This window comes from Myotis lucifugus, unplaced genomic scaffold (genome assembly GCF_000147115.1).
Source record: "Myotis lucifugus unplaced genomic scaffold, Myoluc2.0 scaffold_21, whole genome shotgun sequence".
Lineage (NCBI taxonomy): Eukaryota > Metazoa > Chordata > Mammalia > Chiroptera > Vespertilionidae > Myotis > Myotis lucifugus.
The window spans coordinates 10,242,617-10,268,211 of record NW_005871069.1 but is presented as its reverse complement, the minus strand read 5'-3'; the positions used below and the strand labels follow the sequence as shown (position 1 = coordinate 10,268,211).

General features: G+C 45.6%; 2 protein-coding genes across 12 annotated transcripts in view; one reads left to right on the top strand and one right to left on the bottom strand.

Annotated features, from left to right (window-relative positions):
• The window catches only part of U2SURP (U2 snRNP associated SURP domain containing), a 72,892-nt gene extending 61,689 nt beyond the window's left edge, over window positions 1-11,203 (bottom strand). For 5 of the 8 annotated variants that reach the window (XM_006085776.3, XM_023751460.1, XM_006085778.3 and 2 more), the window contains exon 1: window positions 11,080-11,203. In XM_006085776.3, coding sequence (XP_006085838.1) covers window positions 11,080-11,124 — 45 coding nt within the window. In that variant the 5' untranslated portion in view covers window positions 11,125-11,203. The remainder of the gene's footprint in view (window positions 1-11,079) is intronic. The other 3 variants (XM_023751459.1, XM_023751457.1, XM_023751458.1) reach the window with 3 other exon arrangements.
• PAQR9 (progestin and adipoQ receptor family member 9) overlaps window positions 11,166-25,595 on the top strand; it is a 55,917-nt gene continuing 41,487 nt past the window's right edge. For 3 of the 4 annotated variants that reach the window (XR_001347556.2, XM_023751462.1, XM_023751463.1), the window contains exons 1-2: window positions 11,166-11,623; window positions 12,531-12,705. The gene's annotated coding sequence lies outside the window, so the exon portion shown is untranslated. Of the gene's footprint in view, window positions 11,624-12,530; window positions 12,706-24,512; window positions 25,029-25,595 lie in introns of those variants that run through there. The other variant, XR_002828497.1, reaches the window with a different exon arrangement.

The window sequence follows — 25,595 nt, the reverse complement described above, 5'->3', positions numbered from 1 at the left end:
ATGTAATGCTACTTCAGAAGCTGAGCCTCTCCCTCTTCTTAACCTGGAACTGAACCATATTATTTGTCTTGGGCTTGGATTTTTATTTTCTTTTAAATCTAAAAACAACAAGTTAATGCTTAAAGTTCTTCTGAAGTTACAGAACAAATTCCTCATCCAAATAAAAGACCCAAAAGCAAGGGTAGAGTAAGGGAGGTTTGAGGAATAAAGATGCAAAGAGAAATTTATGAAGTGACAGTACAGATGTGGGGAAGGACAGCAAGAAAATCCAAAAGGAAAAAGGATCATTCTGATGGCTGCTGAAGATACAAGATAAAAGGTGAAGCCCAACTACACTCATGCCATATGACCCTGTATCTTGATGACTGAGAATTAAAAACTTTTTTCTTCTCCGCCTGCCTCTTCTATTTTAAGTGACAGACCTCCATACTGAGTTTTCAAATTAACAAACAATCCACAGTAACATCCTTCCAGCGCTGCCATTCTGCCTAGTCAGCTCTCCATTTCCCAGTTCTGTCTCCCCAGATGTCTTTGTCCTCTCATCCTCTAAAGCAGCAGTTCTCAACCTGTGGGTCGCGACCAACTTTGGCGGTCGAACAACCCTTTCACAGGGTTCGCCTAAGACCATCCTGCATATCAGATATTTACATTACGATTCATAACAGTAGCAACATTACAGTTATGAAGTAGCAATGAAAATAATTTTATGGTTGGGTCACAACATGAGGAACTGTATTTAAAGGGCCAGAAGGTTGAGAATCACTGCTCTAAAGCATCAACTTACATCTCCCCCAAGTTTAACAATCTCTCCCACAGGAAGCAAATCAACACCTTTATTGTACTGAGATGACTGCCAATTCCTGATCTTAACCTCGTCCTCTCATAGGTTCCAGTCTGTGCTCAAACTGCTCTCTGGATCATCATTCTCAAATCCAATAGTTGTAAAATGCCTCACAAACTATCTTATCCTCTGGACCTTACTTCTAACATTAGGTGGTAACTCTCAATAACTCATAATCTGGAAATAGTAAGATGCTAAGACAGCGGTTCTCAATCTGTGGGTCGCGACCCCTTTGGGGGTCGAATGACCCTTTCACAGGGGTCGCCTAAGACCATCGGAAAACACATATATAATTACATATTGTTTTTGTGATTAATCACTATGCTTTAATTCTGTTCAATTTGTAACAATGAAATTGGGGGTCACCACAACATGAGGAACTGTATTAAAGGGTCGCGGCATTAGGAAGGTTGAGAACCACTGTGCTAAGAGCACAAATTCTGGAATCAGATTTACCAGATCTGTAGCCTTGGGACTAGTTCCTTCATGTGTAAAGCTGTATAGCACCTGCCTCAGCAATGATGTGAAGGATAAATACAGGTGAAGTACTCAGTGTTTGGTACATAATAAGCCTATCTAATAAAGAGTGAATATGCAAATTGACCGACACTCCATCACAAATGGCAGTGCCCAGTCCTCTCAACCCTGCTGGAGTCCCCCAGTCTGGAGGACAGCCGCTGAGAGTGGGCAGCATGAGCAGCCTGGCAGAATGCTTGCTTCATCTCTGCGGCGACGAGGCAAGCGTTCCACCCCAGCCACAGAGGGCCTCTGGGCAGCAGGCACAGAGCAGCGGGGGGAAAGGGGGAACACTTACGTTGTTGCCCTGGTGACAAGGCAAGCGATCCGGCCCAGCCGCAGAGGGCCTCTGGGCAGGCTGGGCCTGGAGCGGCTGGGTGGAATGCTTGCTTTGTCATCACCGCCACGGAGACTCTGACAGCAGGGAGGAGGAAGTCCTACCCCCACAGAATCAGCCAGAATCAGCCGTTGATCAGACAGCTTCAGTGACCTTACAGCCAGGACTCTCATTCACCTGCATCTCAGACCGTGACAGTAGAGAGGTGGGACTATGTCTAAAGTGCAACTATTGATACAATGTAGCTCTGCAGCCGAAAGAAGAGGCGTTATGGACAGAAAATGTCTAAAGACCAACGTGCTTTTGAAGTTGAAAGAAGGCAGTGGCAACAACAGAATATGTCTAAAGAACAGTCATCAACAAGTACTACCAATACCAGTAGAAACTGCCTTCTCAGCAAAAATGGAGTAAATGAGGATGCAATTCTCAAACATAGTTGTGGTGGAATGACTGTTAGATGTGAATTTTGCCTATCACTAAATTTCTCAGATGAAAAACCATCCGATGGGAAATTTACTCGATGTTTTAGCAAAGGTAAAGTCTGTCCAAATGATATACATTTTCCAGAATAACCAGAATATTTTAAAAGATTAATGACAGCCGAACCGGTTTGGCTCAGTGGATAGAGCGTCGGCCTGCGGACTCAAGGGTCCCAGGTTCGATTCCGGTCAAGGGCATGTACCTTGGTTGCGGGCACATCCCCACTGGGGAGTGTGCAGGAGGCAGCTGGTCAATCTCGCTCATCGATGTATCTAACTCTCTATCCCTCTCCCTTCTTCTCTGTAAAAAATCAATAAAATATATTAAAAAAAAAAAAAGATTAATGACAAACGAAGATTCTGACAGTAAAAATTTCATGGAAAATATTCATTCCATAAATAGTTCTTTTGCTTTTGCTTCCATGGGTGCAAATATTGCATTGCCATCAGGATATGGGCCATACTGTTTTAGAATACACGGACAAGTTTATCACCATACTGGAACTTTACATCCTTCAGATAGTGTTTCTTGGAAGCAGAGGAGGGCAGTTGGGGGGGACCAGGCCTGCAAGGGAGGGCAGTTGGGGGCAACCAGGCTTGTAGGGGAAGGCAGTTAGGAGGGACCGAGCCTGCAGAGGACGGCAGTTGGTGGCAATCAGGCCAGCAGGGGAGAGCAATTGGGGGTGATCGGGCCAGCAGGGGAGCAGTTAGGTGTCAATCAGGCTGGCAGGGGAGTAGTTAGGGGGTGATCAGGCTGGCAGGCAGAAGCGGTTAGGGGCATTCAGGCAGACAGGCAGACAGGCAAGTGGTTGGGAGCCAGCAGTCCTGGATTGTGAGAGGGATATCCGACTGCCCGTTTAGGCCTGATCCCAATAGGTCCGATCCCACTGGGATCAGGCCTAAACGGGCAGTCGGACATCCCTTAAGGGGTCCCAGTTTGCAGAGGGTGCAGGCTGGACTGAGGGACAACCCCCTCCCCCAAGTGCACAAATTTTGTGCACTGGGCCTCTAGTTAATCAATAAGTGTTAGCCAGCAGCAGCATAATAACAGGGTCATCTTGGACTCCTTCCTGATCCCCTATAACCAACTGAGTCAAATTCTGTCCATCCTGCCTCTAATTCTATAACTCTTCTACAAGGACTCCTTTCCCTTGCTAAAGACACCATTGTGGTTCAGATCTCCCCTTTATTCAACCATTTACTGGGCAACCATCTACTAATACTATGCCTTGCATTATAGATATAAAGTAAGACATAGGTCCTGTCATTAGGAGCTAATAAGAGAGACAAGTGAAAATGTGGCTATGCCACAAGAGCAGAGGCAAATCTTAATGGGAGTGAGGAAGATGTTAGGAAGAGCTTCCCAGAAACAATGAGGTGAGATTTTTGAAGCAATCCTTAATATCAGCACTGCAATAATCTTCAAATTGGTCCTCCTCACTTCCAAATCCTTCCAAAACTATGCCCCCCAGAGTGGCTCTTTAATTGTATTCTGTAGCATTCAAAGCCCTCCACAATTTAGCTAAAACTTAACCTTTCCATCTCAGCTCCTTCTGTCATATGCAAGCACGCTATCTAAACAAGACCACTTAACAATCCACTTCCCTGAGATTTCTTTTTCTTCACCTCACCCATCTCTTTATACCCCTTATCTCTATCCTTCAAAACTCTCATTGTTCAAAAGAACTTAATCAAATTCTTCTATGCTCTTAAAGATTTCTCCATCCACCTTCCATTCAACCAGCTGTCACTTCTTTCACCCAACTTATAGGTACTTTTGATGTTGACTCTCCTCTTTCACAGGACAGCATGCTCCCCCAAAAGTGGCTAGGATCTTATTTAATGTTTTCTTTCTCAAAACCAGGCACAAGATCTGGCAAGTGACAGGAACTCAATATACTTGTTGGCTTAACCTACACAACAAAATTGCACCATACACTGTTCACATACTATGCTGTCCACTCACTAACATGGAACAGCTAGCTATCTAGCTTAATACCACTCTCTAAGCCAGTGATTCTCAACCTTCCTAATGCCGCAATCCTTTAATACAGTTCCTCATGTTGTGGTGACCCCCAATTTCATTGTTACAAATTGAACATAATTAAAGCATAGTGATTAATCAAAAACAATATGTAATTATATATGTGTTTTCCGATGGTCTTAGGCGACCCCTGTGAAAGGGTCGTTCGATCCCCAAAGGGGTCGCGACCCACAGGTTGAGAACGGCTGCTCTAAGCCAAAACAAAAAAACTCCATAAGATCACTGAGACATGCACTATGTATAATAAAATTAAATAACAAACCTGAAGTAATCTTTAAAATTATATCCAAAACAGTACCAATACATGAAAAGTTGTAACTACATTTTAAGTGTCCTGCAGTTTATTTAACCTGAGGAAGAGCCTAGTGAAAAAATTTAACTTCTCAAAGAGACATCTACCAAATAGTCTCAAGTGCTACAGGCAAATGTTTCTTGCTTTCAAAAAGGTTATTTCCACAAAATTTCTAGCACACAGCTGGTGTGTAATAAAATGTTAAAGGTATTTAATAATAGCACATGAGGCAAATTATTTGTAATATCAATGTTTTTTAGTTTACTATCCTATATCAAGTTCTAATTTTTATTTCAAAATTGATGCTCTTTATAAAAAGGATTAGAAAGACAGGAGTCTTCATCTCGCATCCCAAATGGGATGTAGTAAGGCAAATGGGTATCTTTTATTGGTATACTTCCCAGGAAAAACAAAGCTTCAGGAATAAAAAATTTAAAAAAAAAAAGACTTTCTGAAAACAATTCAATCCAATTAAGGTAGGAATATTTTTTACCCATATCAACATTCATATTCAAGCACCAATGCTGCAAATACTCGTTTCTAAAAAACACTGATCAAAAAAATGGAAGTTCATAATTCCACTCTCCACCCAAAAACACAACCTTCCACACATAAAATTAATCACCTTATATTTTAAGATAAGGTTATGACCATATTATAATAAAAATTCAGTTTAACCTAAAACTGGAAACTATGCAGAGCCTAATTTTCAAGGTTTGTGTTTTGTTTGCAGATTTTCATATTTAAATCTTACATATTTTCAGGAACTACAAAAAAACATGTACACAGGCAGTAATTAATACTTAAGGATCACAAGCCTTGGATGAATGCTCATATTACTTATTTCTTACAAGTGAAATACTTGGTTAGTCAGCAGTCAATCAAAATTGTTCCCAAACCAACTTAGTACCTGATGTCAAGGAAGCCAGCAATACTATGTTTATTTACCTATGTAACCCAATTTTTAAATTTGGGAAAAAATAAGCATTGTCAGAGTGCAGTAACAGGGTACACAATTCAATATTAATATTATTACCAGCACAGGAGATGCAGAAGCAAAGAAAATATCACATTCTCTTTATATCCTCATTTTTGCTGAGCAAGGAAACAAAAAACCTCTTAATAATTTGATAAATTCTAAGAAAATGTTTAACAAGTTTATAAGCAAATAATTATAAACTTGTCTTTGTCTCTCCTCCCAAAATCAAATATAGCATCAATGTCCCTCTCCCCCAAAGCAGTATTTTAGTCTGGTGATAAACAGGAATAATGAATAGGAAAATCTTAGCTCATTCCTAAAACATTTCTGAATTTCTATATTTGCCAGGCTTTAAAATGAAAAACATAGCAAAATTAAACAGAAGAGCCCTAGCCGGTTTGGCTCAGTGGACAGAGCGTCGCCTGCGGACTGAAGGATCCCGGGTTTTATTCCGGTCAAGGGCACATGCCCAGGTTGCAGGCTCCATCCCTAGAAGGGGGCGTGCGGGAGGCAGCCAATCAATGGTTCACTCCCATCAAGGATGTTTCTGTCTCTCCCTCTCCCTTCCTCTCTGAAATCAATAAAAATACATTTTTAAAAAATTAAACAGAAGACAAAAGGGCATGGGATCTCTTCACTGGGGACAACTACACATAAAGGTAAATCATTTTATGCAAACATAAAGTGTAATTTTTAAAGCTAGAAGGAACTGTAGAAGTTATCTAACATAACTTCAGTATTTTATAGTTAAGACATGTCAAAATAATTTTGCCATTATCTATGCAAAAATCTTTTATATTGTACATTTTTAAATTAAAATTTTTCTCAATGTCTAGAAATATGATTTACAAACATCCCTTCCCATATCAATGGTAATTTAAGTAGCAAAGAAGAATGAACATGAAACAGAAAAATCTCTTCATCTGTATTGTAGAATATCACTCATCTGCTTTCACAAGAGGAAGGGATATCAAACCAGAGATCAAAAGCTAGAAATTCCAAATACTGTAGTATCAGCCAAAACGGTCTGATCCTCCCTCCAAACATTTCTGGACTTGTGTTAAAAATAAAAAGCAACAACCTGGGCAGTCATTATGATAGTTCATGACTTAAGATTCTAAATCTCAGGATTAGACATTTTCCTGACATTTTGAAAAGTACTTTTAAGGATAAAAAGGAGAAGGGGAAAGAACTAATATTATCCTATATAATAATCTACACTAATAAAAGAGAAACATGGTAATTAGCGTACGACCGCTACCCTTCCCATTGGCTAATCAGCATATCCTTATGCAAATTAACTGTCAGCCAAGATGGCGGCCGGCAGCCATGCACTGAAGCGAGCAGGGAGGCTTGCCTGCTCCAGTGACTGCAGACTCCAACGTTCCCCGCCTCACTTGCCGGCCTCTCAGCTGCAACGCTAAGCAACTATGTTGCAAATATAGAAGCTAAACAAAACCCTAGAAACCGGCTTTCAGTCAGCCAGGCTTCAGCCAGCCGGACTGCAACATTGTATCAAATACAGAAGGTAAAGGCCAGAAACCTGCTTTCAGCAGCGAGGCCTCAGAGCTAAAGCTGGCCCAGAATAGAAAAAGAAAAAGAAAAAAAGGAGCAGTTGGGAGCTTCAGTCACCCGCCAGCCTGAAAACGGCCCTCAGCCCCTCAGCCAGACTGGCCAGGCACCCCAGTGGGGACCCCTACCCTGATCCAGGACACCCTTCAGGGCAAACCAGCCGGCCCCCACCCATGCACCAGGCCTCTATTCTATATAGTAAAAGGGTAATATGCCTCCTGGCACCGGGATCAGCGGAGCAGCGAGGCTCCTGGCACCGGGATCAGCGTGACAGGGGGCAGCGCCCAAACCCCCTGATTGCCCTGCGGCTCTGTGTGTGACGGGGCGGGGCCACAACCTCCCTATCTGCCCTGCTCTGTTCATGACAGGGGAAGGCGCCCCAACCCCCTGATCAGCCCTGCTCTGTGCCTGATAGGGGGGAGCTCCCCAATCCCCTGATCGCCCTGCGGCTCTGTGTTTTACAGGGTGCGGCGCACCAACCCCCTGATCGGCCCTTCTCTGTGTGTGACAGGGGGCGGTGCCCTAACTCCCCTATCAGCCCTGCTCTGTGTGTGACGGGGCGGTGCCCCAACTCCCCTATCAGCCCTACTCTGTGAGTGACAGGGGGGAGCTCCTCAACCCTCTGATCGGCCCTGCTCTGTGCATGACAGGGGGGAGCTCCCCAACCCCCTGATCGACCCTGCTCTGTGTGTGACAGGGTACGGAGCCCCAACCCCCTGATCGGCCCTGCTCTGTGAGTGACAGGGGGCAGCGCCCCACCCCCTGATCGGCCCTGCTCTCTGCGTGACAGGGGGTGGCGCCGCAACCTCCCCATCGATCCTGCCTTGAGTGTGACAGGGGGCGGTGCCCCAACCCCCCAATCGGCCCTACCCTGAGTGTGACTGAGGGTGGCATCGCAACCTCCCGATCTGCCCTGCTCTCTGTATGACAGGGGGCGGCGCCCCAACTCCCCAATCGGCCCTGCTCTGATCCTGACCAGGGGCTGCACCTAGGGATTGGGCGTGCCCTCTGCCACCCGGGAGCAGGCCTAAGCCAGCAGGTCGTTATCTCCCGAGGGGTCCCAGACTGCGAGAGGGCACAGGCCGGGCTGGGGGACGACCCACCCCCCCCCGAATGCACAAATTTTTGTGCACCGGGCCTCTAGTCCTATATAATAAAAGGGAAATATGCAAATTGACCCTAACAGCTGAACGACCAGTCGCTATGATGCGCACTGACCACCAGGGGGCAGACAGACGCTCAATGCAGGAACTGCCCCCTGGTAGTCAGTGTGCTCCCACAGGGGGAGCTCTGCTTAGCCACAAGCCAGGCTGACAGCTGTGAGTACAGCGGCGGTGGGAGGAGCCTCTCCCGCCTCCTTGGCAGCGCTAAGAATGTCCAACTGCAGCTTAGGCCCGATCCCCCGGGGAGCAGGCCTAAGCCGGCAGGTGGACATCCCCCGAGGGGTCCCGGACTGCGAGAGGGCACAGGCCGGGCTGATGGGACCCCCCCTCCCCCGAGTGCACAAATTTTCATGCACTGGGCCTCTAGTCTATAATAATAAAAACATAATGTGCTAATTACACCAGACAACCTTCCAGACAAAGCAGGGGCTGTGAGGGAAGCCTGGGTCCCAGGTGCCTGCTGGTGGCCAAAGGGAAGCCCAGTCCTGGGTCCCAGGTGTCGGAGGGAAGCCAGTGCCAGCAGCCAGGGGAAGGAAGGCCTACTCTTGCACGAATTTCATGCATCGGGCCTCTAGTGTACTTTATAAACATTAGCTCATTTAATCCTTACATCAACCCCGGAAAAGAGGGATGAATTGTATACATATTACAAAAGAAACTGAGACTCAAGAATTTATGCAATCTGGCCTGGCCAGTTATGGCTGTTGGTTGGAGCGTCGTCGAAGGTTGTGGGTTTGATTCCATCAGGATACATACCTAGGTTTCAGATTCAATCCCATCAGGGAGGATTCGGGAGACAACCCATTGATGTATCTCTCTCACATTGATGTTTCTCTCTCTCCCTTCCTCCTTAAGGTCAATTTAAAAAAAGGGTTTATACAATCTGCCTTAAAATTGCAAATATAATTAATTACCAACACAGGATCTGAACAAAATCTAGTTTATTTTTTATCAAAATCCAAGATCTTTCTACATCATGTAGCCTCTATATTAATAGAGAAAATCATGTTAATATTATTTGAATCCTGAGATACTGATTCCTTTTACAGACATCAGAATATCTCTTAATGGCATCAACTGATGATAGTCTAAAACAATATATTTAAAAAGATTTGCCCTAGCTGGTGTGGATAGAGCGTCTGACCCACGGACTTAAGGGTTGTAGGTTCAATTCCATTCAAGGGCATGAACCTCCGTTGCTTGATCCCCAGCGGGGCCGAGCTTGCAAGAGGCAATCAATCGATGTGAGATCGGTGTTTGTCTCTCCCCCTCCCTTCCACTCTCTCTAAAAATCAATGGGAAAATATCCTTGGGTGAGGATTAACAAAACAAACAAAAAAATTTACTGGAAGATCCAACAATTTAATTATAGGTAACAGTCACACACAATCACGAGAAGTCCTATTATAGAAGGAAGACTAACCAGACATTAAAATGTATCCAAGGCCTCAAACTAGGAGATACTTAAAATACTATTTTAAGGAGAAACAAAAAATTGTGACGCTTATGCTTGAGTTATTATAGATTTAACTAGCTTTAGCAAGTTCCAATAGTTAGCAAGGCTGTTTTTGTCAGGAGTCTGTTTCTAGAAAGTGGGTAGAGTAAGGTATCCAACTAATCCCCTAATCCCCAAGGGGAAATGTACCAGGGAGGGGAGAATATGACAAAGAGTAAATGCATAATGTAAAGCAGCCAAAACTGGCCCTCTACCATAGTTTTACATAACTGAAAGATGTCTGGTAAAGCCATTCTAATTACAAACTAATTGTGAACATCATTCCCCAAATGACATAAGATTATGATTTATTAGAAACTGAGACAGCAACTACAAAACTGGTTATTAATGTTTGTCACAACAAACTGTAAACGCAAGGCACGTCCGCCCGGTCTACCATACACTTAACTTCCTAATAAGCGGCTTTAAGATGTCACAGAGCGTTTAAGTGTTAAACAACTTCTTACATCAGCATTAAAAACTTAACAGCTACTGCAGCCAGTACCTATATCGTGTTCGAGATGAGGAACTCAAAGAAAAAACGATTGAATGACCCGTCCAAGACCTGATGCTGCTAAACACAACCTAACACCAAACAACTTCTCCAGCTCAAAGGTTTTCCAAGTGGCGCACACCACTCCCTGCAAACTCCACGGCGACTTTCTAAACCAGGTGGCCTCGCACCCCGGAAGTCCCCCTTTCAGTAAAGCGCACGCGGACACGCGGGGACCCGCGCCCCGCAGGCAGGGCGCACCCGGTACTCGCTCAGTTCTGCCTCGGGGCAGCGAGGCAGGCCACGTGCAGCGCGTGAACCTCGGGAGGCAGCCCCGCCGCGCCGCGCCGCCCCGCGCCCTCGGGTGGGTCCTCGGCTCACAACTGCCCGCCCCACGGGTTAATGATTCCCAGGCGGGCCTGAAGGAAATGGAGGGAGGCCGGCACGTGAGACCCAAAACCAAAGAACCGAGAAAAGATGGGCAGGGAGGGACGTAATCGCCGAAAGCGATCACCTCTCCCAAGCTTTGATCAGCGGCCTCAGCGTGCAGCAAGGTGAGACACCGTGGCGCATTTTCGCCGCTTCAGACCCCAATCGAAACCTCTGTCTTCATGCCAATGCCAAGCGTGGGCCGGACTCCTCACGCCAGCCCTCGCCACCCCAGGGCCCGCCAGTCTCCAGCCGAGTCCGGGCTGGGACTAGGAGGGAAGCCAGGCCTCTCAACCTGCGCACCGCGGTGCGTCGGCACCCGGCCTGCCATCGCGAACGAAACGTGGACTCCCACCAAACCCCTCCCGCCGGCCAGGAGCATCTGCAGGTCCCAGACGACGGGGGACTCTCTGACTTACGCAGTCCTCTGAGAAATTACCTTTGAACTGGCCTTCTGAGAGCCGCCTGGCGTTTTGTCCGCCATCTTGAGCTTTGCCCCTCCTTCGGCGGCGGCAGCAGCGCTGGCGAGTCGAGCGCCGAAAGAGTGGATCGCAGCGGAGCCCGCCAGAACGTCTGCAAGGCTGAATAGTCAACTGCCGAGATGGTGTTCCAGCTCGTGTGCACATGACTTCCGGAGTCTCCTTTTTCCGGCCCCGCACACTACGCTGGTTTTTCTGGTTGTCTCGGTTGCTGGGTGTGTTATTGGACCCGCGAATTTAAAGAAGCTTCTGGTCCTGACTTTCAGGGGCTGCCAATACTTCACTATTTTTCAAGTGCCAATCCCTGATAGGTGCGAGCCGGTTCTGCTTCCTGGAGAGCAGGAGACGTCTCCTTAAAGAAGAAAGGCACTGATCAGCTGGGCAGGATTTTACTTCAACTCCGAAAATAGGTCTGGAACGGCCTAGGGACCTGGTGCTCCGTGCAGACTTGTTCGCACCACTGGGGAGCTCACACCCTGGTGGGAAACTTGCAGTCTGCTCAAGGTACTTGAATATAGAATTGTGCCCAGAAAGCGGAGAAGATGAGCTTTTGACCCAACCTGAGGTTCCGGCAATGGGAGATCGGACTCTATTTAGGGCGTCTACAGAGACAGGATAAGAGAAAATTATAAAGATACTATTCTAAGTACGTTCATACTGGGCCCTGAGGCAACCAGGGTGGTTAGGATTTAGAATTATGTTCTGAGGATCTAGAGTGGCCTTCAACAGAGTTAACTAGGACTGTGAAGTAGTCAGATTTTAAGTTTTTAAAGATGGCTCTGAGGACTGGGGGAAGGGAAGAGGACAAGTTCATGACTTCACTCTAATTTATTTATGCAAACTATTTTTGAGCCCTTTTTGTGATAAAAGCCTGCCCAAAGTGTAGAAGCTTGCAGAGACAAAAATACGTTGTCTTTATATGATTTAAAACCTAAAGAAGGTTGGGCAAGAGAAGAGAACAGCAAACTAACACTGTAGAATTAAATTGATCCTGCAAGGAAAACTCAATAGCTGTGGGAACTCTGAAAGAAGTAATTAATTCTGAGGGTAAAGGTCGGGTAAGGAGATGGGGGAGATTTCACAGAGAAGGAAGCATTCGAACCAGCTCTGAAGAAGTAAAATTTTGTCTGTTAGTGTTGGGAGCAGAAGGCGGAGGTTGGGTAGTGATGAGGGAAGCTGGTAGAACAGGATCTGTGTGCCAGACACTGAGGAATCAGCCGGCTAGGGCTCCTGTGTGAGGGGAGGGGTTAGAAGAACAAACAATAAACAAATAGCAAAAAAAAAAAAGGATTTCTAAACAAGAAATAATTAGAAAGTGACAAGTGCTATACATTGAAATTAAAATGGAACAATGCTTTGCAACCTCCAGTCCAATTGAATCTATTTTCAATCTCAGGTCTTGCTTTTTCAGTTTTGTACTTCTTCCCCCACCCTCATGCTGTCCTCTAATTGAAGGCTACTTTTTGAAGATGGTACTTCCTCCAGGACTTTACAGACCTTCTTCCTCCGTCAAGCCTAAGTTAGAGACTGCGTCTGATCCACAGGAACCTACACTTTTCCACTGACGATGAGTTGGTCTCTATAAAGTAAATATATGCATGCTTTTCATTCAGATTCCTAAAGTTCTGCTTCTCATAAAAAGAATTTTTACTAAATGTGTACCCCAAAAGAGTTAAAGTTAATGCAGACTTCTTCCCTCTCTTTTTCATACGATAAAGCCCTGAAGGAAGTCAGACAAATCTGACCTGACTAGAAGTTATACCTAGGCCTTTATTAAGGCCTAATTAAGTATACTTACAAAAATTCAGTCACAGCAATGAGCATAGTTCCCCTGGATACATATAAATCATGAAATCTTGGCCCTATTACTCAAACCACAAATTAAGAAGGATGAGAGAGCATGAATATACAAGTGGAATTTTTACAGAATCTTAAATTTTTCATTAGACTCACAATTACTATTGCCAAGGGACTATACACAGATAGTAAGGAAATAATACAATTTACTGCCATTAGCATTACTTTTTCACAATCACACTAAAACCAAATCACTTTTCTGCCCCACACCTGCCATCTATCTGTTCAGGGTTCTTCCTACAGCTGTGCTAAACATCAACCAAAGAGCAGTGCCAGATGCAGTCCACCCAGAGGTTTTGCTTGGCTCAAGCAGGGAGATTTTGGTTTCTTTGAAATCTGAGTTGGCATTTTTAAATTGGGAGAATTTACTTGTGTAATACTTAGGATTTCCAGCTTTTCTTGAAAAATGGGAAAGTCTGGCAATGAGCCACAGCAATTTCTTGGAAATCGAGCTGAGCACTCCAGTTCACCAGGCTGTCACCACACACATGCTGTGAACAAATAAATGCCCCACAGCCAGACTGCTTGAAGGCATTTGAGTTTTCTACTTGTTAGTGTAAGAAACATCCCAACCTGCAGAGAATTTTTATAAGCTTTTTTGGTCCAAACTGACTACATATGCCAGGGAGCAAGATCTCAAATGCTTCGAATAACAGTTTTGCAGCTTCTGCATTTGAAATTAAGGAGGGGATGTAAGGATGATTACATGGAGGTAGGAGAAAGCAAGGCAGGAATTAACTGGATTACAGGATAGTAACAAGATTATGTAATCTCTTGAGAGTTAATATATCTTTTAAGGGGAATTACTTCTGGTATTTCACAGATGTGTTGATCTAGAGCAGCGGTTCTCAACCTGTGGGTCGAGACCCCTTTGGGGGTCGAACGACCCTTTCACAGGGGTCACCTAAGACCATCGGAAAACACATATATAGTTACATATTGCTTTTTAAATTTTTTTTTAAATAAATCTTTATTGTTCAGATTATTACAGTTGTTCCTCTTTTTTCCCCCAATAGCTCCCCTCCACCCAGTTCCCACCCCACCTTCTGCCCTTACCCGCCCCCCCACTGTCCTCATCCATAGGTGTACGATTTTTGTCCAGTCTCTTCCCACACCACCCACACCCCTTTCCCCCCTGAGAATTGTCAGTCCACTCCCTTTCTATGCCCCTGATTCTATTATATTCACCAGTGTACTCTGTTCATCAGATTTTTTATTCACTTGATTTTTAGATTCACTTGTTGATAGATATGTATTTGTTGTTCATAATTTTCATCTTTACCTTTTTCTTCCTCTTCTTAAGGAATACCTTTCAGCATTTCATATAATACTGGTTTGGTGGTGATGAACTCCTTTAGCTTTTTCTTATCAGTGAAGCTCTTTATCTGACTTTCAATTCTGAATGATAGCTTTGCTGGATAAAGTAATCTTGGTTGTAGGTTCTTTTTTTCTTTTTCTTTTTTTCAAATATATTTTATTGATTTTTTTTTTCAGAGAGGAAGGGAGAGAGATAGAGAGTTAGAAACATCGATGAGAGAGAAACATCGATCAGCTGCCTCCTGTACATCTCTCACTGGGGATGTGCCCGCAACCAAGGTACATGCCCTTGACCGGAATCAAACCTGGGACCCTTGAGTCCGCAGGCCGACGCTCTATCCACTGAGCCAAACCGGTTTTGGCTGGTTGTAGGTTCTTGGTATTCATCATTTTGAATATTTCTTGCCACTCCCTTCTGGCCTGCATAGTTTCTGTTGAGAAATCAGCTGACAATCATATGGGTACTCCCTTGTAGGTAACTGACTTTTTTTCTCTTGCTGCTTTTAAGATTTTCTCTTTGTCTTTTGCCCTTGGCATTTTAATTATGATGTGTCTTGGTGTGGTCCTCTTTGGATTCCTTTTGTTTGGGGTTTTCTGCACTTCCTGGACTTGTAAGTCTATTTCTTTCAACAGGTAGGGGAAGTTTTCTGTCATTATTTCTTCAAATAGGTTTTCAATATCTTGCTCTCTCTCTTCTTCTGGCACCCCATAATCCAGATGTTGGTACGCTTGAAGTTGTCCCAGAGGCTCCTTACACTATCTTCATATTTTTGGATTCTTTTTTCTTTTTGCTTTTCTGGTTGGGTGTTTTTTGCTTCTTCGTATTTCAAATCTTTGACTTGATTCTTGGGATCCTCTTGTCTGCTGTTGGATCTCTGTATATTATTCTTTATTTCAGTCAGTGTATGCTTAATTTCTAGTTGGTCCTTTTTCATATCCTCGAGGGTCTCACTAAATTTATCGGTGGTTTCTAGAAAATTCTTGAAAAACCTTATAACCATGGTTTTAAACTCTATATCCAGTGGTTTGCTTTCCTCCATTTCTGTCATTTGTGACATGTTTCTTTGTCTCCCCATCTTGGCTGCTTCCCTGTGTTGATAGAGTGGCTTTCTGTGCTAGGTGTCCTATAGGGCCCAGTGGCTCAGCCTCCCCAATTACCTGAGGTGGACACTCTTGGTGCACCCCTTTGTGGGCTGTGTGCACAGTCTTGTTGTAGTTAAGCCTTGATTGTTGTAGGTAACACTGGGAGGAATTGACCTCCAGGCCAATTGTCTGTGAGAATCAGCTGTGTCTACAGTGGGAGAACTTCTGTGCTGGAGACACCCTTTTGGGGCAAGACTTGCTTCAGTGGGGCTTTGGTGCTCACTGAGTCTGCCCCCTGAGTGTGTCCCTTATGGATCTGAGGAGTTGTAATCTGGATGGTCCCAATCTGACCACTGGGTACACAGGCTCTTGGATCTCTAAGGAGGTATTAATTTAGCCTCTTCCTGAGGCTACCCAGCAGGAGCTACGGAGAGATCTGCAGGTTCCTCTTCCTTGTTTGGGTTTTGGAGGTGCCCAGATGAGGCCCAGCTGTGAAGCAATGCAAGCTGCTGTGGGGCCTTGGCCCTTCTTTTGGATGTTCTGGGTCTTTCTGACCCAGCTGCAGTTTGTTAGGTAATTTTAGATCTCAAAGGGCCAGCCCATTCATATGCAAAAGTCTCTGCTAGCAGCTTGGGTGGGGTGGGGACTCAGGAAATCAACAGGGCAGAACAAACAGCTATGGCTGATCCTCAGTCCTGCCCTAAGAGGTCCTGGGTCTCGGTGTCCTGGTAATCGCTGCAAGCACCTCTGAGAGAAAGCTGCCCTCGAGTTTCGCCCGCTGCCAGACAGTCCAGTTTCTCCCCGTATGGGTCCCCAGAGACTAGCCTGGAACTGAAGTCAGGGCCGTCGGGAGCTTGTGCCTCCCTCCCGAATGCAAAAGACACCGGCGTCCTCCGTTGCCAGCCCCTTTCCATGCGTGCTCGAGCCTCCGTACCTCTGCACTTTACTTCCGCACCTCCTCTGAGTCTCAGTGTGCTTTTCTCTTTCCTTCTAGTTGTAGAATTTCCACTCAGCCAGCCTTCCTGTGGTTCTGGATGATGTCTGTTTTATCTTTTAGTTGTATTTTTGAAGTGGTTGTGCGAGGCAGCAGTTTCAGGTGTTTATCTATGCTGCCATCTTGGTTTCTCTCATTACATACTGTTTTTGTGATTAATCACTATGCTTTAATTATGTTCAATTTGTAACAATGAAATTGGGGGTCACCGCAACATAAGGAACTGTATTAAAGGGTCGCGGCATTAGGAAGGTTGAGAACCACTGATCTAGAGGCACAAAAACAATGGACAGGGCTGGCTAAAAACTTTCCACTAAAGAAATTTTATGCCTGGGGTGAGACTACCCACCGTGACCTGCCCAGTTTGGATTTTATGATTAGATCACCCTATGAAGTTACTTTCCGAAGTATCCCTTTTTTTTTTTTCCATCCACATACTTCTCAGATACAAATTTAAGTCTTACCAAAGGTGATGATCAAAACATTTAACAGTCAGTTCCCAGGCACCAAGGAGAACTAACGTCCATTTGGCAAGGAAGGTTCTGAACCCAGGGCCCACAGATACTTTTAAGGTCTCCCAAAATGTTTTGATTTATTTTAAAATAAGTGAGGGAAGGGGAGGAGGTGGAGTGGAAAGGCTACAACAAAGGCAGCATTTAACATCTATCCTATCTAATAATAGACAAACATGGTAATTGACCGTACCTTCGCTACGCCTCACATAGGCTAATCAGTGTGATATGCAAATTAACCGCCAACAAAGATGGCGGCTAATTTGCATACTGCAGGCAGGGCAGGACAGCACAGCCGCCAGCATGAGCCGCCATCCCGGGCAGCAGGCCAGCCTCAGAAGCCCCAGAAGCCAGTAATCGGGGGGGAGATGGGGGTCCCCTGCCCAGGCCTGACACCTCTGGCGGAGGCATCAGGCCTGGGCAAGGGGCCGATCCAGCAATGGGAGGGTGATGGGGGTTGACGCCTCTGGCCGAGATGTCAGGCCTGGGCGAGGGCGGAGCCGGTGATCAGGAGGAAATGGGGGTCCCCTGCCCAGGCCTGAAGCCTGGGCCAGAGGCATCAGGCCTGGGCGGGGGGCGGAGCCGGCAATCGGAGGAGCCTGGGGGTCCCCTGCCCAGGCCTGATGCCTCTGGCCGAGGCGTCAGGCCTGGGCGAGGGGCCGATCTGGCGATCGGAGGGTGATGGGGGTCGACGCTCTGGTCGAGGCCTGGGCGAGGGAGGAGCTGGTGATCGAGGGGAAATGGGGGTTCCCTGCCCAGGCCTGAAGCCTGGGCCAGAGGCGTCAGGCCTGAGGCGTGGGGGAGGGGAGGAGGCCAAGCCGGCAATTGGTGTGAACTACAGAGGAAACACCTTTTCTGACCGCTCATTGGTTAAGCTCCCTGTAAGCCACTGGTAATATTCTTAGTAACTTGGGTAATAAAAATCCAAAAAGGTGATCTAGGGTTTTTCACCACACTCCTGGCAAAAAGAACGAAGGTCCGCTGCTCGAGGGCTAAGAAATGTCATATCCTGCCCTAGCCGGTTTAGCTCAGTGGATAATGCCTTGGCCTGCCAATGGCAGGGTCTGAGTTCAATTCTGACTAAGGGCATGTACCTAGGTTGCAGGCTCCTCCCTGGCCGGGGCCCAGGTCAGGGCTCATGCAGGAGGCAACCAATCAGAGTGTTCCTCTCACTTTGATGTTTCTCTCTGTCTTTCCCTTTCTCTCCACATTCTCTAAAAATCAATGGAAACATATCCTCAGGTGAGGATAAAAATAATAATAAATTATTATTATATGAAAGACACATCTTGAAAATGCCTAAAGAAAGTTGTTATTCTTTCATGGTAAAGGGACTGGAGTCCATGTTGATGAAAAAACCTTGCTGGCTGCGGTGACTGGCAGTGGCTGCAGCAGCGGGGTGATGGGGCTGGTGCCTTCCCCTGATCAGCCCGGTCACCTCCCACAAAGGGAGGCCAGACTGCAGCTTAGGCCCTAACCTCCAGGGGAGCAGGGAGCGGGCCTAAGCTGTCACTAGGACATCCCCCGAGGGCTCCCAGTATGTGAGAGGGGGCCGGTTGGGCTGAGGGACACCCTCCCACAGTGCATGAATTTCATGCACCGGGCCCCTAGTCCTATCTAATAATAGACAAAGATTCAAATTGACCGTACCTTTGCTACTCCCACCATTGGCTAATCAGTGATATGCAAATTAACCGCCAACAAAGATGGCGGTTAATTTGCATACATAGGCCCGAAGCGGCGGAGCGAAGACTGAAGGTGGCTCCGGCCGGAGCGAAGGCCTGGGTCCCGGGTGCCGGAGGAAAACTGGTGCCGGCAGCCAGGGGAAGGGAAGGCCTATTGCAAAAATCTTTTCGTGCAACAGGCCTCTAGTATATATATAAAAGGCTAATATGCTAAGTGACCGTCCAACCAGTCGCTATGATGTGCCCTGACCACCAGGGGGCAGATGTTCAACACAGGAGCTGCTGTGATGCACACTGGCCATTTACAGAGAAACGGCAGTGCAAGACCTGGTGCCCACAAAGCAACACTCAGCTTCGCCCAAGTGGGACACAGGCCCCGCCACCACCCTGAGCGACAGCCCATCAAATCGTAGCCAACACTGCTATGGTGCAAAATGCGCCCATAGCCCTGAAATGGTGGCTGTGGTTGCCAGGCAATGATGTCACATAGCAACGCCCGGCTTCCTCTCCCTAGCGACTAGACTCCTTGGAGTTTCTTCAGGCCAGGAACATGACTTGCTTTATAGCCAGGTGGAAGCATTTTACACTTTAACCAAATGTCTGTGAAGTGTTTTCCCGTGCCTCATCTCATTTGATCCTCACAGAAGTCCTGGAGTAGGTGGATAGGAGACTCGGTGGAATCCTGCTTTCTTTTCATTAGCCGGAAAATGGATATTTAGAAAGCTTAGAAACTTGACCTGACTAAAAGAAGTAAGAAATGACTTTAGGTTTTCTCACTGCACAGAATATAGTCAAACACTGCTGCAGTTAAATATTTTACCCTTTGTTCTCCCTGTATGATCTACGATAATAATCTGCTTTGTGTTGATATTTACTGCTGTGTTGCTGACAATTACCTGAAAGAGAAGTTGGGGTGAAATGAGACAAGTAAAAATGATGTCAAAAAGCCTATAGCCCAAGGATGGGCTAGTGCAGCCGTGGGCAAACTACGGCCCGTGGGCTGGATCCGGCCCGTTTGAAATGAATAAAACTAAAAAAAAAAAGACCGTACCCTTTTATGTAATGATGTTTACTTTGAATTTATATTAGTTCACACAAACACTCCATCCATGCTTTTGTTCCGGCCCTCCGGTCCAGTTTAAGAACCCATTGTGGCCCTCAAGTCAAAAAGTTTGCCCACCCCTGGGCTAGAGAAATGTTGAAGATAATAAAAAATGCTATTTTAGCTATGATCCTGGTGGGAAGATTACCCTTACCATGTAGCAATTGTTATAACAATAAGATAATGAAACCTAGCATGGTCCAGATGGAGTAGAGTGTGTGTGTATGTGTTTGAGAGAGAGAGAGGGAGAGAGACAGAGGATGACTGAAGTTGCTCATAGCAGATCATGACAACTAGCAGAGGGCACTATCTAAGGAGTTCCCACCATGGCCTGGTAGTCGAAGGTGGGCTTGGCTTGGACCACCCAGAGATCAGGCCTCACTTAACCTGTGCCCTGCCTTCCACCAGTGGAGAGCCTACATATCTCCATGAAGACTGAAATTCTTGAGACAAGACCAGGTAATATAAAAGGCTGAATGTACAATGAACTTTTGAACAAGATAAAAATTTCTCTTATCAATTTTATTTGGTTGCCAATAACAGATCTAACTGTAGTGGTCTTAAACACATATCTTTGTATCAAAGACCAAAGCATACTTTTTTTCTTTTTCAAGTTTTGCTTATTTCCTTCATATTGATTTTGCATGTTTCTTGTTACTTTTCTTGTTTCTGTTGTTAGAAACAGAATAATTTTTTACATTATTTATATGCCCTAATTGTTGTTTACATATTGATTACTATACATTAGTGTTGTGCCAAGCCATTTCTCTGAATTCTTTTATTGTTAGTATATTTTTTTAGTTTTTTCTCTTGGACCTTCAGGTATACAATCATATCATTTGCAAACAAATACAAGTTTACCTCCTCTTGTCCCATTCTATCTTTTTTTTTTCTTGTGTGATGACAATAGCCAGCACCTCCAGCATGGCTGTAAGAGTGCTACTTATGATACCCTTATCTTGTTCCTGACTTTCATGATAACGCTTTGAGTGTTCTTATGAAGGTGAGGCTGACCTCTGGGTTTTAAGTTGAATTATATATTAATTTTTTAACTAACTTTGGAACTTAATATACAGAATTTTTAATTCTCATAGAAACCTCAAGGACTCTGGGATATGCCAAAGAATGCCAAAGACAACCCTGTTAGAAAAGCACAGTTTAGGCTTGTGTTGAGAAAAAGCAGGACAACTCCATTACTTTGGAAAATAGGAACAAATTAGAAGTGTCCTGCTCTGTGCACCAGAGAGAGTGGGTAGCAGGAAGGACTGATTAGGAGAGGACAGGTAAAAATCTGTATTAGTGTCCTGTTACTGCCATGACAAATTACCGCCAATTTAGTGGCTTATATATAAACACTAGAGCCCCGGGTGGGGGTGGTTCTCAGCCCGGCCTGTGTCCTCTCGAAGTCCGGGAGCCCTCAGGGGATGTCCGACTGATGGCTTAGGCCCGCTCCCCAGGGAGCCTGGCTTCTGGCTGAGTGGCGCTCCCCTGTGGGATTGGGCTGAAACCGGCTCTCCAACATCCCCCAAGAGGTCCCAGATTGCATGAGGGCACAGGCCAGGCTGAGGGACCCCACTGGTGCACGATCAGGGCCAGGGAGAGACGCTTGAGGTTGGCCAGCTGGGGAGGGACCGCGGAAGGGCTCCAGGATGTGTCTGGCCCATCTTGCCCAGTCCCAATTCCAATTGGCCGGATCCCAGCAGCAAGTTAACCTACCGGTCGGAGCATCTGCCCCCTGGTGGTCAGTGCACATCATAGCAACTGGTCAGCCAGTCAACTGTCTGCCCCCTGGTGGTCAGTGCATGTCACAGCAGCTGGTCAACTGGTCGACTGTCTGCCCCCTGGTAGTCAGTGCATGTCATAGCGAGCATTTGAGTGGCCTTAGCATATTATTAGTATACTAGAGGCCCGGTGCACAAAATTAGTCACTGGGGGGGAGAGGTGTCCCTCAGCCCAGCCTTCACCCTCTCCAATCTGGGACCCCTTGGGGGAGTCGGACATCCGTCTCACAATCTGGGACTGCTGGCTCCCAACAGCTTGCCTGCCTGCCTGCCTCATTGCGCCTAACCACTTCTGCCTGCCAGCCTGATCACCCCCTAACCACTCCCCTGCTGGTCTGATTGGCGCCTAACTGCTCCCCTGCCAGCCCGGTCGCCCCCAACTGCCCTCCCCTGCAGGCCCGGTCACCCCCAACTGCCCTCCCCTGGCAGCCCAGTCACCCCCATAGGGCGCGGCTATAGGGTTAAGCCTCGGACTGACCTGTTGGCAAAGCCACAAGCAAGTCCCAGCTTAGAGGGCACAGTCCTCTTAGCATAATTAAGCTTGACCTTATGATGCTCCCTAGATCTTATCTGGGAAACTAATGGGCTCTGGGAGGTGCAGCAAGTGCTGCCAAAACAAGTGAAACTCACAAGAACATTGTAACTATGGTGACCACTACTTTGTTTACCTCTGGCTATAAAATCAAGGCTCAGCTTGCCTCTGGATTGCTCTCTGTGGCCTCAGCCAGGCACAGGAAGATCCACCTAGACCCAGCTTATTCTCTTTGTCTGTCATTTCTTCATCCTTCACCGCCCTCACTCAGGCTTGTGAACCCTTGGCTGAGCTGGCTCGGCACAGCTCCCAACTGCCCTCCCCGGCCGGCCCGGTTCCCTACAACTGCCCTCCCCTGCAAGCCCGGTCCCCCACAACTGCCCTCCCCTGCAGGCCATCTTGTGCCCACATGGGGGCAGCTATCTTATGTGTTGGAGTGATGGTCAATTTGCATATTACCTCTTTATTATATAGGATTATGCTTTGGTTGAATGGTTGACCAGACACTTAGCATATTAGGCTTTTATTATATAGGATTTATGTACATTACAAATTGACTTAGTTCTGGAGGTCAGAGGTCCAAATGTGCAGGCAGGCCTGTTTATTTTGAAGGCTCTAGAGGAGAATCCATTTCCATGCCTTTTTCAGCTTCTCGAGTTCACTGGCTCGTAGTCCCCTTCTTCATCTCAGAGCCAGCAACATAGCATCTCCTCTCTTCTCTGACTCTGCTTCATCCTTTTGTCTGCTCTCTGACTCTAACTCTACTCCCTCTTCTTAGAAAGGACCCTGTGATTACATTGGGTTCACCAGGACAATTCAGAATAATCTCCCCATCTCAAGACTTTTAATTTTATCACACCCACATAGTCCCTTTGCCATTTAAATTAACATGTTCTGGGGATTAAGATGTGGACCTCTGGTTTTTTTTTTAGTTTTTTTTAAATATATTTTTATTGATATCAGAGAGGAAGGGAGAGGAAGAGAGAGATAGAAACATCAACAATAGAGGGAATCATTGATTGGCTGCCTCCTGCACGCCCTCTACTGAGGACCGAGCCTGCAACCTGGGCATGTGCCCTTGACCGGAATCGAACCCAGGACCCTTGAGTCCACACGCTAACGCTCTATACACTGAGCCAAACCGGCTAGGGCTGATGTGGACCTCTTTGAAGGGCTATTATTTACTGGCCACAGGATCTAAAATGAACTTTCTACTTCTGTATTTTGTCCCTGGCTGACAGGCATAGCTTTGATCCCACAATAAAACTGATATGTGGATGGTCCTAATAAATACAATCATTTCAAATTAGCTGAGTTCTGAAATTATTCCTGAGGAGTTCAGTGGGTAGATGGTGTAGTTCCAGTGAAGGTGGAATGAAACAGGTCTCTGTTGACTTCCAAGGTATAAAGGAAACAAATGTGTCACAATCAGAGAGTAAGCAGTGAAGACAAATTTTAGTTCAATTTGATTACTGCTGTATCTGCAAAGTCTAGAGCAGAGTAAGCACCATGAAGGCACTCAATAAATATTTGTTGATGAATAAATCCTACATCAAAGGCAGGTTTTGGGAGCACAAAAGATTGGTACTGCTTAGGAAGAGTCAGGATGCTGCATAAAGGAGGCTGCAGAACCGTTGAGGGGTGTGTTCTGCTCACAAGAGTCTCCCACTGGGGCTGACTCTAAGAGTCACTAGAGACTGCTCAGAGAGCAGGATGGAAACCTTGGCACTGTATTGTCTCATTTTAAGAAAATGAAAATTTTGCTAATTTTAAACATATTTAAAGTCTCTCTTCTGTACAAATTTGGAAATAATGTGCATTTCTCAACCCCCTAATAAAAATTTTCCCCCCAAGAATTATGTAATTTTTGGGAGTGCCCTTTTAGTTGCCAAATGAGATGTAGCCCAATTCATGAATCACTTTAAAAAGCCAATTAGATCTTCACATTAAAAAAAAAAAAACTAATTGTGTAATTTCTATGCAGGCAGGCTCCAGGGACTGCAAATGTCGTTTATTATTTTGCCACGTGGTGGTGCTGCTGCCACTGGTAAGCAAAAACACCCACCATCCTTTATTGGTGTCCAGTGAATACACACGGAGCTTCTATGAATGATCTTGGTGCTCTTGTCACATTTATTATTACAATTAAATCTAATACCCTGTCATTGTCAACCAATACATTGATTGTGCTAGTGCTGGTGCTGAAAAATGTGCTAAAAATAATTTAGAAGGGGAAGTTAAATATGAATAAAAGGAGGTATACTATGATGTTCACTTAGGGGAGAACAGTCCACAAAATATTTGAGATAATAGAAATATTATAGATAAAATTAGAGATAATACCTTTGCACCAGGCTTGCTTTGCTTCTTCAGGAAGGCAGGGACGGGGCTGAATCCCAGCACATATTAGCATGCCTGGCACACAACAGGTGAACAGTAAACATTGGTGAAATAAAAAATAAATCATTGTGGAGATGGCAACTGTGCAGCTCCCACCTATATGAAACACATTCTGTCTCACCCCACACAGAAACTAACAAGAAGTTCCTGAAACTGAATTCCAAAATCGCAGCTATGGATTCTGAATAATCCAGCTCAGGTTAGATGCTTGTTCTTGGTCTAATCATCTGAGCCCAGGGAAGTGGCTCCCAGAGACTTACCAGGATGAATGAAGATTTTGGGGACAGGGAATGTGAGCCAAAACTAACTGTATAGTATATGAGTAATGGGTCTCGAATACACACACAATTTAATTTTCCATTTTAATAATTTGTAAATGTTCAGTTTAGTGGGTTAAGTACACACACATTGTTGTGCAATCATCACCACCATCCATCTCCAGAACCTTTTCATCTTCCCCAAACTAAAACTCTGTTCTCACTGTCGAATCTCAGGGCGAAGGCATGGGTGAGTGGGTTGGTGGAAGAGATTAAGCAAACAATAGGGTGGTGAGGCCTGGGGTGCAGAGTGGGTGCAGGCTAGAAGGGGTCAATGGGGAAAAAAGGAGGACATATGTAATAATTCGACAATAAAGACTTTAAAAACAAACAAACAAAAAGACTCTGTTCCACGCCAAAACCGGTTTGGCTCCATGGATAGAGTGTTGGCCTGCGGACTGAAAGGTCCCGGGTTCGATTCCGGTCAAGGGCATGTATCTGAGTTGCGGGCACATCCCCAGTGGGGGATGTGCAGGAGGCGGCTGATCAATGTTTCTCTCTCATCGATGTTTCTGACTCTCTGTCTCTCTCCCTTCCTCTCTGTAAAAAATCAATAAAATATATTTTTAAAAAAAAAGACTCTGTTCCCCTCAAACACTAACTCCCCATTCTCACCCTCATCCTTGCCCACTGCCCCAGGAAACCATTCTAACTTTCTGTCTCTATAAATTTAATTACTCTATATATCTCATATAAGTGTAATCATACAGTATTTGTCCCTTTGTGACTGGCTTATTTCACTTAGCATAATGACCTCAAGCTTCATCTGTGATGTAGCATGTGTAGAATTTCCTTCTTTTTTAAGGTTAAATAATATTCCAGTCTATGTTTATGTCACAATTTTTTTTATCTGTTCATGCGTGGAACATTTGGGTTGCTTCCAGCTCTTGGCTATT